Source organism: Papilio polytes, unplaced genomic scaffold, assembly GCF_000836215.1.
Source record: "Papilio polytes unplaced genomic scaffold, Ppol_1.0 DF824024.1, whole genome shotgun sequence".
Classification (NCBI taxonomy): Eukaryota; Metazoa; Arthropoda; class Insecta; order Lepidoptera; family Papilionidae; genus Papilio; species Papilio polytes.
This window is the reverse complement of record NW_013525180.1, coordinates 3,852,570-3,863,227: the sequence shown is the minus strand read 5'-3', so window position 1 is coordinate 3,863,227 and position 10,658 is coordinate 3,852,570. Positions and strand designations below refer to the sequence as shown.

General features: G+C 39.1%; 3 protein-coding genes across 5 annotated transcripts in view; 2 read left to right on the top strand and 1 right to left on the bottom strand.

Moving 5' to 3' along the window:
* The window catches only part of LOC106100943 (probable beta-tubulin polyglutamylase), a 12,079-nt gene extending 10,888 nt beyond the window's left edge, over positions 1-1,191 (top strand). The window contains exon 7 of the mRNA XM_013280007.1: positions 1,187-1,191. Coding sequence (XP_013135461.1) covers positions 1,187-1,191 — 5 coding nt within the window. The remainder of the gene's footprint in view (positions 1-1,186) is intronic.
* A 3,060-nt stretch (positions 1,192-4,251) lies between these two features.
* Positions 4,252-8,173, top strand: LOC106101160 (RNA-binding protein 4.1-like). Of its 3 annotated transcripts, none has more exons than XM_013280292.1 (4): positions 4,252-4,450; positions 4,526-5,307; positions 5,705-5,776; positions 8,153-8,173. In XM_013280292.1, the coding sequence occupies exons 1-4, from the start codon at positions 4,442-4,444 to the stop codon at positions 8,169-8,171; spliced, it is 882 nt and encodes a 293-aa protein (XP_013135746.1). In that variant the 5' UTR covers positions 4,252-4,441; the 3' UTR covers positions 8,172-8,173. The 3 variants fall into 3 exon arrangements, with proteins under 3 accessions (XP_013135746.1, XP_013135747.1, XP_013135745.1); XM_013280291.1 differs by lacking the exon at positions 8,153-8,173 and adding an exon at positions 6,692-7,211 and having other exon boundaries at positions 4,256-4,450; XM_013280293.1 differs by lacking the exon at positions 8,153-8,173 and having other exon boundaries at positions 4,254-4,450; positions 5,705-5,780.
* Positions 8,174-8,701: 528 nt separating this feature from the next.
* The window catches only part of LOC106100942 (acidic repeat-containing protein-like), a 7,922-nt gene continuing 5,965 nt past the window's right edge, over positions 8,702-10,658 (bottom strand). The window contains exon 7 of the mRNA XM_013280006.1: positions 8,702-8,748. Within this exon, the coding sequence (XP_013135460.1) occupies positions 8,702-8,748 (47 nt within the window). The remainder of the gene's footprint in view (positions 8,749-10,658) is intronic.

Here is a 10,658-nt window from a genome sequence, read left to right as displayed (position 1 = left end):
CGCCTCCCCCCTGCGCACGTAGCACCCCACACAGATACCGCGCCGCGCTCCCGCAGACACCATGTACATAAACTTAGCGGAATCTGCTACAAATAATCAAAAAAACAAACAATCATCGATAACATTAAATACAAAAGTTACAGTGAACCATATGTACAGGTAACCGCAACGGGCTCTGTAACTGTATCTCTTCTCGTAACCTCGTCTTATTTTTGGATGCTTGGACCATCATAAATCACGGAGTTTTTCCTCTATTTGCTAATCTAATGTATTTCGGCAATTAACTGCGTCTCGTCAAAGATGTTTCGAATAGATATTCTCTAAAACTTACTATAGGACTTCTTTTCTAACATTTTCTTACATTCCTGTCTCCAATTAACATAAGATGTAAGCCCCACGCCTTATCTAGCAATAAATAGTGATAGAAACTAGCGGAGAATTATCTTATGAAGATGAAACGTTGTGATCCGACGAAGACGTCCTAAATGTCGTGTCGCTAGTGTAGCGCTTAGACCTCGCCTAGGAAATGAGCACATCACTTGTCACTTTACCATACATTGAAATACATAGATGGAGGCGCGCACGCACTGCACGCACCGCGCGCACCTCGCGCACCGCGCGCACCTCGCAGACAAACCAATCCAGTGACGAATGCGTCAACGGAATGTCACTCTAAAATATCTACCGTCAATATCAGCTTGGTACCCCAGCACCGCGTCAGTGTAGTGCGCGGATGGGCGACCGCCCAGGGCGGGACAGAAAGGGTCACCATCAATCTGCGAAATATATGTCACTTGACCTTTTCAAAAAAAACAAAGGGCGCTGTATATCTCGCCCAGGGCGTATGTACTGTTAAAACCGGCACAAGTTCGCTAAAGCGCGTCACTGCGCAGCCGGAAAATAATCAGTGATTCCATTAACTATTATTTTTATAGATGTATTTATGTACTGTTGATAAAGACGGTCTTAAATGTTGAAGAGAGACGTTGCCGGCCACATCTATGTGTTAGCAATTATTGGTGTCTGGTACCTGAGGGAATTATGATGGGTGCTAAAGAATAGTGTGTGTGTGTATGTGTGTGTGACTACAACTTGTGCAGATACTTTGATGGATAGAAAATTGGAAATGTTACCTTTTTCAACAACATATATGTGAGTTTAAAAATCTTTGTCCCAATTTTTATAGAATAGACCAAAAGAATGTGTAGACAACGTTGACTATATTTGAAAACTTAAACGAAACTTAATCTCCGATTTTAAGGCAGATTCACATTTTGTTAATTAACAAGCCTTATTTAATATTTATATACATTGTACTGATAAACAGAATCTCAGTTTAATTTTATCGTTAATAGATTGAATAATGAGAGGTTGTAATTTATATAAAATATTTTCTACGGGCGACTGTTAGATAAATCTTATTTAAATTATATATGTAGTTTTGGTAAATTTATGTTAGGACATAAGTATATTTTAGTCAAAGCAATGAAAAGTTTTGATGAGACTTCCATTGCGTTCAAGTTTTTTTTATTCATCTTTAAAGACAATATGGATGCTAGTCAAGAGGGCACCACTATTTATGTTTATAAACCGCATAGATTTGGGTTAATTTAATTAGAGCAATTTTACAAAAAAAATGGAATTGTTTCTATCTAACGCCTATCCGGGGCCATGGCTTGCAAACTAAACTAACCAGAAGCTAGTCTGTCAATAAAAATATATGCGTAACTTTACCGTGCCCACATCCGTACAAAAATTTTCGTTGTTTTTTATAATACGAAAGACAATATGTAATTGAAGTGGCAAACTAAAACGGAAATCCAAATATGTTAATTCCGTTTTTTTTCTTTTTTAGCTTTTATTAGATGTTACCAGTTTCTATTGATTGATTTTATTTTTGTTTTTAGTATATTCGGAATATTTATATTTAAGAAAGGTTTATTGATTTTTATTTCGTGTTACCATGCAACTCATGCCTTTGTACTTTTGCCCCGTACAAAGATTTTAACAAATAAGAATAGTTAATATAACAAAGTACTTAACTCATTATTTATTTGTATGTTTACTTCGAAATATAACAAGGAATGGAAAATAGAAATGTGGAGACTGAATGTTAAACCTGAGAAAACTTTACGGACGATATTTTGGTTATCTTGTCATGTGATTTCACAAGGTGACTCATTTCGGTTCGGTATGTTTATGGTTGGTTAGTAAAGTGTATTTTTATAGTGAAAAATAATTATAATTTTAAAATTTTGATGTGATTGCATGCAAGCAACTCGTATGCGAACCGCTTATGTAGCTTCACCCGCGACGTCGGCGCGACGCGGGCTGCTGCAAGACGACGCTTCGCTTCACAAGAATAAATTGTGTGTGTGTCTCTGTATTTAGCAATTACAATACATTCAGAAAAATTATTTTGGATATGCTGCATAAAATAAACATTTACCAATCGGTTTTTTCTTCTATTTATCCTATTCCCTTCAAAGTCAATAGGTACTTTAGTTTTCGGAAATATGTTACGATTAACTTACATGTAAGCTAAGCACTAATTCAAGAAATGGAAATCGGGTTATATACCATGTTGATGATGAAACTGCAACTGCTACTTGTATCCAGACTCGAGATAAAGGAAAAACTAGCAATAACATCTTTACATTTTTTTAATAACCAGAAATACGTTTTATAGGTATTTTAAAAATGCTGCTTGGTCCATCTATACTAATATTATAAAGAGGAAAGATTTGTATTTTTGTATTTGGTTCACGTAATAACTATTGGGCCAACTTTTAAAATTCTTTCACCATCAGAAAGGTAATTTATCTGTGAGTAACATAGGCTATATTTTATTATTACTAATGTTTAGGAACTATGCATAAATGTTTTTATTAAACAATAAAATAATATTAAATCAATGGAGGTAATAAGCATACTTACAAGAGGTGTGTGTTCTATCTGTACATCTTGCAGTTAAAATAAAGAAAATAAAATCTTGTTTTCTTTATTTTAACTTAGGGCTTTAGGCTAAGGGCGTAAGTCTTGTTGCACGCAAAATGAAATTTAACCCGAGTGAGAGGGGTAAAAGTGTCGGATATTTCCCTTTCTAACAGTGACTTAGAGTTGCCAGATATCAATCCTTTCGTTGGTTGTGGAAACATAGGCAATTGACGTAATGTAATGCATTAAAAATATTTACTTCCAACATGTTTCTAAATATTAATGATAATTTATTACCGACATGTTAAATCAATATTATTTGTTGCTACTTGTAAAACTTTATTGACGCAAAAAAATTGCGATTGGCGTACAGGTTTTCCTTTATTTGTTTGAAATTCGAACACCTAAACTGACAACACCGCATGCATCGCCGAATCGGACTTCAATGGCGGCGTTTTTAAAATCCGTAATATTTTTTAAATTACCTTGTTAAAATGGTGAGAACTTATGTCGTGAAGGCTTGTGAAAGCAAGTATTATCCAGATTGTGGCTTATGTTTTCATAGGTAATAGTTTTAAACACAATTTGTTAGTGAAGAATTACGGTGACCATGCATGACTATCCAATCCTAGAAATCCTAAGAATAATTGAGAAAATCATCAACCAAATTTTACTCGATTTCAAAATTTCAAATATTTTTTACAAAAAAAGTAAGAACTCTCAAACGATTCTCTTGCGATTTGCATAAAAAGTAAAAAAAATAAAGTGTGGGGGCCAACTTCACGGTAAAAATTGTATTTGCTTTTATGGAGAAAGTAGGAACTCTCTAACCCTCCCTAACCCTCTCTAACGATTATTAAACGATTTGCAAAAAAATGTTCAAAAAAGGTGAGGGGGTCAAATTCACGGAGGTGTACATCTGCATGTCGTGTCCAACAAGAAGTATGTAACGCGTATGTGAAAAGCAAGCAAAAATGGGAAATGTATAGTGCCATATAGAGCAAGTTTATCATTAGCACCTTTGATTAAAATCCATCTGAAGCAATGATCTGCTGACATCAGATCACGAATATTTATTTATAACTATTGCTCTAAAATTATGTTTCAATATGGTCACCATGGCCAGAGAGAGAAAAATGTTACAGTATTGAGGTCTCGCTCTATGGCAAAACCAAAACTATGGCAAGACCAAATAATTATTCTGTGATTGGTTAAGTTGTCAACGACGCATTTAGCTGTAACCAATAGAGTTTATAATAATTCAATGTCTTATGCAATTCAACCAATTGTAAAGTAAGCCACTGCTTACTATCAAATACCATAGCTTTAGATCTCCAAACTGTCGGTTTTATTTCTAAAACGTCATTTTTCTTCATTATGATACATCGCCCGCCACCGCCATTTTGTTGATAAAAGAAGCGGGATTGCGGTACTTTGTTATAAATGCACGTGTAGTGAGTTTTATTAAATTATTGAATTAGAATAAAGTGTTGTAAAGGACAAAATGGTGCCAGTAAGTGTAAATTATGATTTTTACTTATATGTTATGTAAAGTTAGTGAAATTGATGAATATAATAATGTTTTCAGCAAACAAAAGTTTTCGTCGGTAGCTTGCCTCAGGGCTCCAAGCCGGAGGAGCTTCGGAAGTTATTTGAGCGGTTTGGCGTAGTTACAGAATGTGACATAATGAACAGATGCGGATTCGTACATATGCAGACCGAGGAACAGGCTGCGACCGCCATCCGTAGCTTAAACAATACGACGTTCAATGGAGGTGTTATAACAGTAGAGAGAGGCCGGATCAAGGAACGCGGGCAACGCGGCGGCGGGGCACGCGGTGGCATGCGAGGTGGAATGAGAGGATCGATGGATCGGCGCTCCGGAGGGCCGATGCGTGGAGGTCCACCGACCAGAGACGCTCCCTACATGAGGGACGCCCGACCTATGGGACCGATGAGAGGCGGCGACATGCGCGGGCCTCCAATGGGCGGTGGTATGCCGATGAGGAACGGCATGGGCGCTCCACCATACGACCGAAGCATGGAGCGGCCCATGGGGTACGACGACCGCGGGTACAACGGCTACGGCGGCGAAGATCGGCGAGGGTTCGCACTGATGGACGGGCGCGGGCGCGACCAGTACGGCGCGCCGCCCATGTACGACGACCGACGCGGGTACGCCGCCGAGGACATGTCTGGCATGTACGCGGAGGACAGGCGCGCGGGCATGTACGGCGACGAGAGGGACATGATAGACCGGCGCGCGCCCATGCGGCCCGGGCCCCTGCCTGCGGCGTACGAGCGCCCGCCGCCGCGCGCCGCGCCGCTGCCCGCCGCGGACATGTTCAGCAGGCGCTCGCCGCCACCAATGTCAGTATTTTGAACTTTTTATTTTATTATTCATTTATTTGTACAGGAGGCCTCAATTGAACAAACACACAAAATCAGCATACATACAAAATATGTCAGTAAACCTTATGTCTAACCACAACTTGTCAAAGTACTTGGGATCAACTATAGGCTTAGCATGTTTCTTTGCTTAAAAAACAGGAATTGTATGAGATTGAGCTTTAAGTTATGGGGACAGTTTCCACATAGTAACTTGTTTTAAATACCCTTAAATAAGTACAAAGTTATTTATAAATATACTTTTGTTTAAAGTTTTAACAACTGTGATGTTATGACAATTTTTACTTTTAGATATTCCGTTTCATTTGCCTTTGTGGTAATTGTTAGTGTTGTTAATTTAGCACAATGTATGTTGCAGGCGCGGCGCGGCGGGCGTCGCCGGCGGCTACGACAGAGACCCGTACGCGCAGCAGTACCCGCCCATGGGCCGGTGAGTAGCTCACCTTGCACTGCACTCGCTCACACATACCGTCAAGTAACTGCACACATCACTACTTGTGTCTGTCAACCTTCAACTTATTGTTACACATAAAATAAGTTTTCTTTTGCATTGATGTTTATCCATCTTTGGGCTGCAATATTACTGATAGGCACTAAAATCAAATTTTATTTTAGTGATGTTTGCGGTTTTTTGATGGTTATTATTTTTAAAGTAATAGTTACAGAATTTATTTAATAAATTAATTTATTCCAATGATGTTGCAAATAATCAAATAGATACAAGGTAAACCTTGAGAAAATTGCAACAATTGTTTTCAAAGTATAGCCAAGAATACACTAGGAAACAAATTATCCCATCGTGATGCAAAACATTTAGCTGTCTGCGGAGCAACATTCACAATGTGACAAGGAATGTATCGGTCCCTCCATTTGCTATCCCACACGTGTCGTAAGTCAGCGCAGTACTCTAATGCGTATGTTGATATTGCGGAGCATCATTTTTTAAAGACCTCTGCTGTCTCTATTACGTCTATGCAGTGATAATATGACAATCTGTCCGGACGGTATTCTTGCACATGAGCAGTACACTGTTTGTAATGTGACAGCGCGCCCAGCCGGACACGTCGCCCAGTTTGTCCCCTAGTGCATTCAAGGTTTTATACATTTGCGACTAGCAACATTTACGTTATCGGACAATAATTAACGAAATTCAATTAAATCGTAAATGATTCTTGCCAATTATTTTAGATCAAAATATATGTAGCGGAATATTTATTCGTTGCATTTGAATGTATATTTAACTGAGAGATTTATGTATAAGCGAGAGGGGAGGAGATGAGAATACTCGGATGCGGCAGCTGTCTGACGCACGAGCGATGTTCTAAGGTGCAAACGTTTGTTTTAGGGGGAGTCACGCGGGGTGGTAAGTGTCGGTACGTTGCGGACGTCAGTCGGTCACCTCACAGCGATACACGTAGGCTATAAGGTTAACATTCGGGCCGGGCGAGGCGCGGGCCGGTGTCTCTGATTCTCAAATTAAGTCTCGTTACGTGTACGGAAAATGTGTAGCGGGGATTTAGTTTCTGACGTACCAATTACCACATAAGAATTTGCAGTAAGATAAGGAGTGTGCGTTACCGGCCGTGAGGTTGCGTACGTAAGTTGGTGTGCCCGAGCGCCCCCCACCCCCACCCCGCCGAGCCCGCTCCGCCGACCACTATCAAATTATGTCAAATCATTTTGTATTACAATAAAGATAATGAAATTAGCACCCGCGGTTTGATTTCCCCGCTGACGAAGTCGCCCGACGGAATGTTACATTATATTTATATTCAATAAGATTTTACGGAATACCGTTCTAGAATAATTACATGTAATTTAAGCTGTACTATATTTTACTTTAGATTAAATCCTTTACCATTTTATTTTTTTTTTATTTACATCCTCCGATTGCATGTGACCTGTCTCGCACTGCGGCTCGCTCGCTTCTTTGTTTGCGGTTGCGGTTGTAACATAACTTGTCATGGTTATATAATTGCAGGAGATAACGTCTAGGCGTGTCCGGATGTAGTTTGGTGGGTGACTTAGTGTTGATATGTTAGTGAATGTAAAGAGGTAGCGCAGCGACGTGAGGCACTCGATGCGGGGCGGTGTGCGGACGTTACTCGCTAGAGTGAGCGCGCAGGCTGCGGCGAGGCGCGGTCGAGAGGCGTTAGCGTGGCGACACCGGTGCGATCTCGGCCATGCGTTATCCCACCGCAATACGCGATGGTCCCGCGGACGCTCGTGCATGCGGCGCGATATCTGCGGCCCGCACGCGTAGGCGACGCGGTGAGGTTTGTTTGCGGCACGCGCGGCGGCCGCGCACGCATTAGCTAACGCAGGCACGCCGCAGACGAGGAGAACGTTGCAATCGTAAGTACGGGCGCGCCGCAGCCGCCCGCCACGGCCGCCGGCACCGCCTCACCGCCCTCACACCATCCACACTCGTCACACACACTTGTGAGCCATGTTTAACATTTATTTTGGAAAATTACACGTGCGCATTGTTTAGTTGATGATAATGTAAAAACAACACCAATCGGCCTTGTCGTAAACTCCTTAGGAAGCGGAATGCGGCGCGCATCATGCGGCTCGATGAGCTCTAGCATGAGGCCGGCTAGGGCTAGCAGCGCGTCTGGACGGAATCCGTTACAAACGACGGCAAACGCCAGGGACATGTTCTCTGGTGCATTATTGTACACTGTGCAGATACGTTATACAATTAAAAAGGCGCACAGATTGAATAGACGGTGAACCCTACACATGAAAAATTTACTAAATATTCGATTTAACAATTGTTATAACTTTGTTGTGTGTTTGACAGAATCTGGTATCCCGAATGAAACAAAAACATGATGAACCCTAAGACAGGGTGAAGGACGTCTCACGAAGTGTGTCAGTGAGCCACGAGCGCCGGGACACATGCATAAAGAAGTGGATAAAATATAGATAAATTGATTAAATAAATATTAATGCTATATTGAATAAAGTTCCTTTCATTTTTCTACCGTTTTAACACTATTTTATTCGCAATTAATACTCTAGTAGTAACGCCTAAACAAAACTATTGACATTTTCATACAAATGAAGTAAGTCTAAAATGTTAACTACGAATATAACACTATATACACAATGCTTTTTTTTTTTTTAACCTTTACGGGGACCTTTGGTCCCCTAACGCAGCACAGTGCTTCGCGTTGTATGGAGAGGTTGGCCATAATTATTTATTAATAATTTTTACCTTTAGATAAAAATAACTTCTATTTACATCTCTGCAGTACATACTAAATGGTAGAAATGCTTGCAACAAATGTTGCAAGCAAATACAAATACATTGCTTGCAAGAGATAAATGTGTATCTACGGATTTTGGCCTAAGCCAGTATGGTCGCCGAAAAAGGCGGAAGAATTTCAATGGAATCTAAAAGGATACATTCTAAGCTATATTTCTGTAATACCTACTATAGGGTAGAAGTACATAGAACAGTAATTCTCGACCTTTTTTTGTGGCGGCACATATTTAACGATTTCAAAATTTGGAGGCACATAAAGAAAAAGATAAAAATTATTTACTTACTACAACACGCTACATAAATATTTTATGACCAACATATACAAAATTTGGCGGCACACAAAAATGCCGCGGCACAGTGGTTGAGAATCACTGACCTAGAACATAAACTAAAATGCTTGTTTACTTCAAGATTGTGCCAAGGCTTCTTGGTTTCTTATATTCAAGGGTTGTAGGGGGAGGTAGCAATAACACTCACGTAACGCGATTAACAGAGCCAGGGACGCCCGAGACAGCAGTGGGAGCGGTTTGTTGTAGGGAGACATCGCGTCACGGTATATTCAGATGACTTGCAACAATGTATGAGTGAACACTTGTTGATGATAATCTATACTAATATTATGAAGAGGAAAGATTTGTTTTTTTATGTGTATCGAAATAACTCAAAACCTACTGGGCCGATTTTAAAAATTATTTCACCATTAGAAAGGTAATAACTAACTAACTTTTAACTTTTATCAGCTTACGCTGCCTAAACCGTTAGAGATATATAAAAATGATGTATGAAAAAATTGTAGATCTCAAAATGTTGTACGGAAAAGTCTGCGATAGCATATATCTATCTTCGACGGTTTTCTTACAATAACCACTTTTCTTTTACAAAATGAATTAAATACCGCACGCTATTTGCGTCGTTTTTTAATTGGTTTCAATATTGATCCTTATCCAAATAAATGCATTTGTTGTCAGAATTTGATGTAGAATAAAATTGTTCTTTAGAGTATTTCAATTTAGTTTAGAAGATATCGCGAACACAAAATACAGTTAATTGAAAAATAAGCTTACAAGCTATCGGGCTTAGAAATTTGGATTCTTGCATCAGTAGATTTCTGTCTGATAAATTTTTCAGAAAAATGTCCGTCACTGAGGGACGTTCCCCTACTTTTTATGTACATTTTATTTGGTATAATCATACGTTATCTACCGCAATTTAAAGAAATGCACAGACTTAAACTAATTTCCGAAAAATAAAACAATCGTGTCTTGCTTACTAACGTCTATTTACATTTTTACAATTATTCATTCATAGGCATTGACATTAATAAGTACCAGTTATTTTGTGAAGATTAAGATAAGTTCTAATGAGTTAGAAATAGAAATATAAAACTTTTTTACTGTGGCTGTGGCGTTTTTCAAACATCCATAATATTGTCTAATAGTGGCCTCAATTGTGTTAGTATCACGTGTAAAGTAAGTCTAAACTACCTTTGTGTATGTGAAACGTGTATAGCAGTCACTTGACTTTACTAAATCAGTGTGAAGTAGGAGAACAAGTGGTTTGGAAAGAAATAAAACTAAAGCGTACTTAACAAATATACAGCATTTATATTTTTTACACTTTTAATAATTATTTTTGTCCAGGTTTTTTAAAATATGTAGAAATGAGAAATGTTGAAGATCAATGTCATAGTAATAATAACAAGTCGGTAAATTATCAATCGACACATCGATAACCAGCCTTAAAGCAAATAAAGATTATTAACATAGTGATTAAAACTTGCCCTACATTCATTATTTACATTTGGCACATTTTTAGTAGCAGTTATTTAAAAAAATATAATAATATAACAAAGTCAAACGAGTCCAAGTGTAGGAAGGTATCTTATTGTAATAGATAAAATAAGTGAACACAGAGTAGAAAGTAATTGACGGTGTAGAAGGGAGCGGTGCGGCTAGGAGGCTAGGAGGCTAGGAGGCTAGGAGGCCATGTTGAAGAGCACCTTGAGGTCCTCAATGGAGAGCTTGGCGTGTGCGGCGGC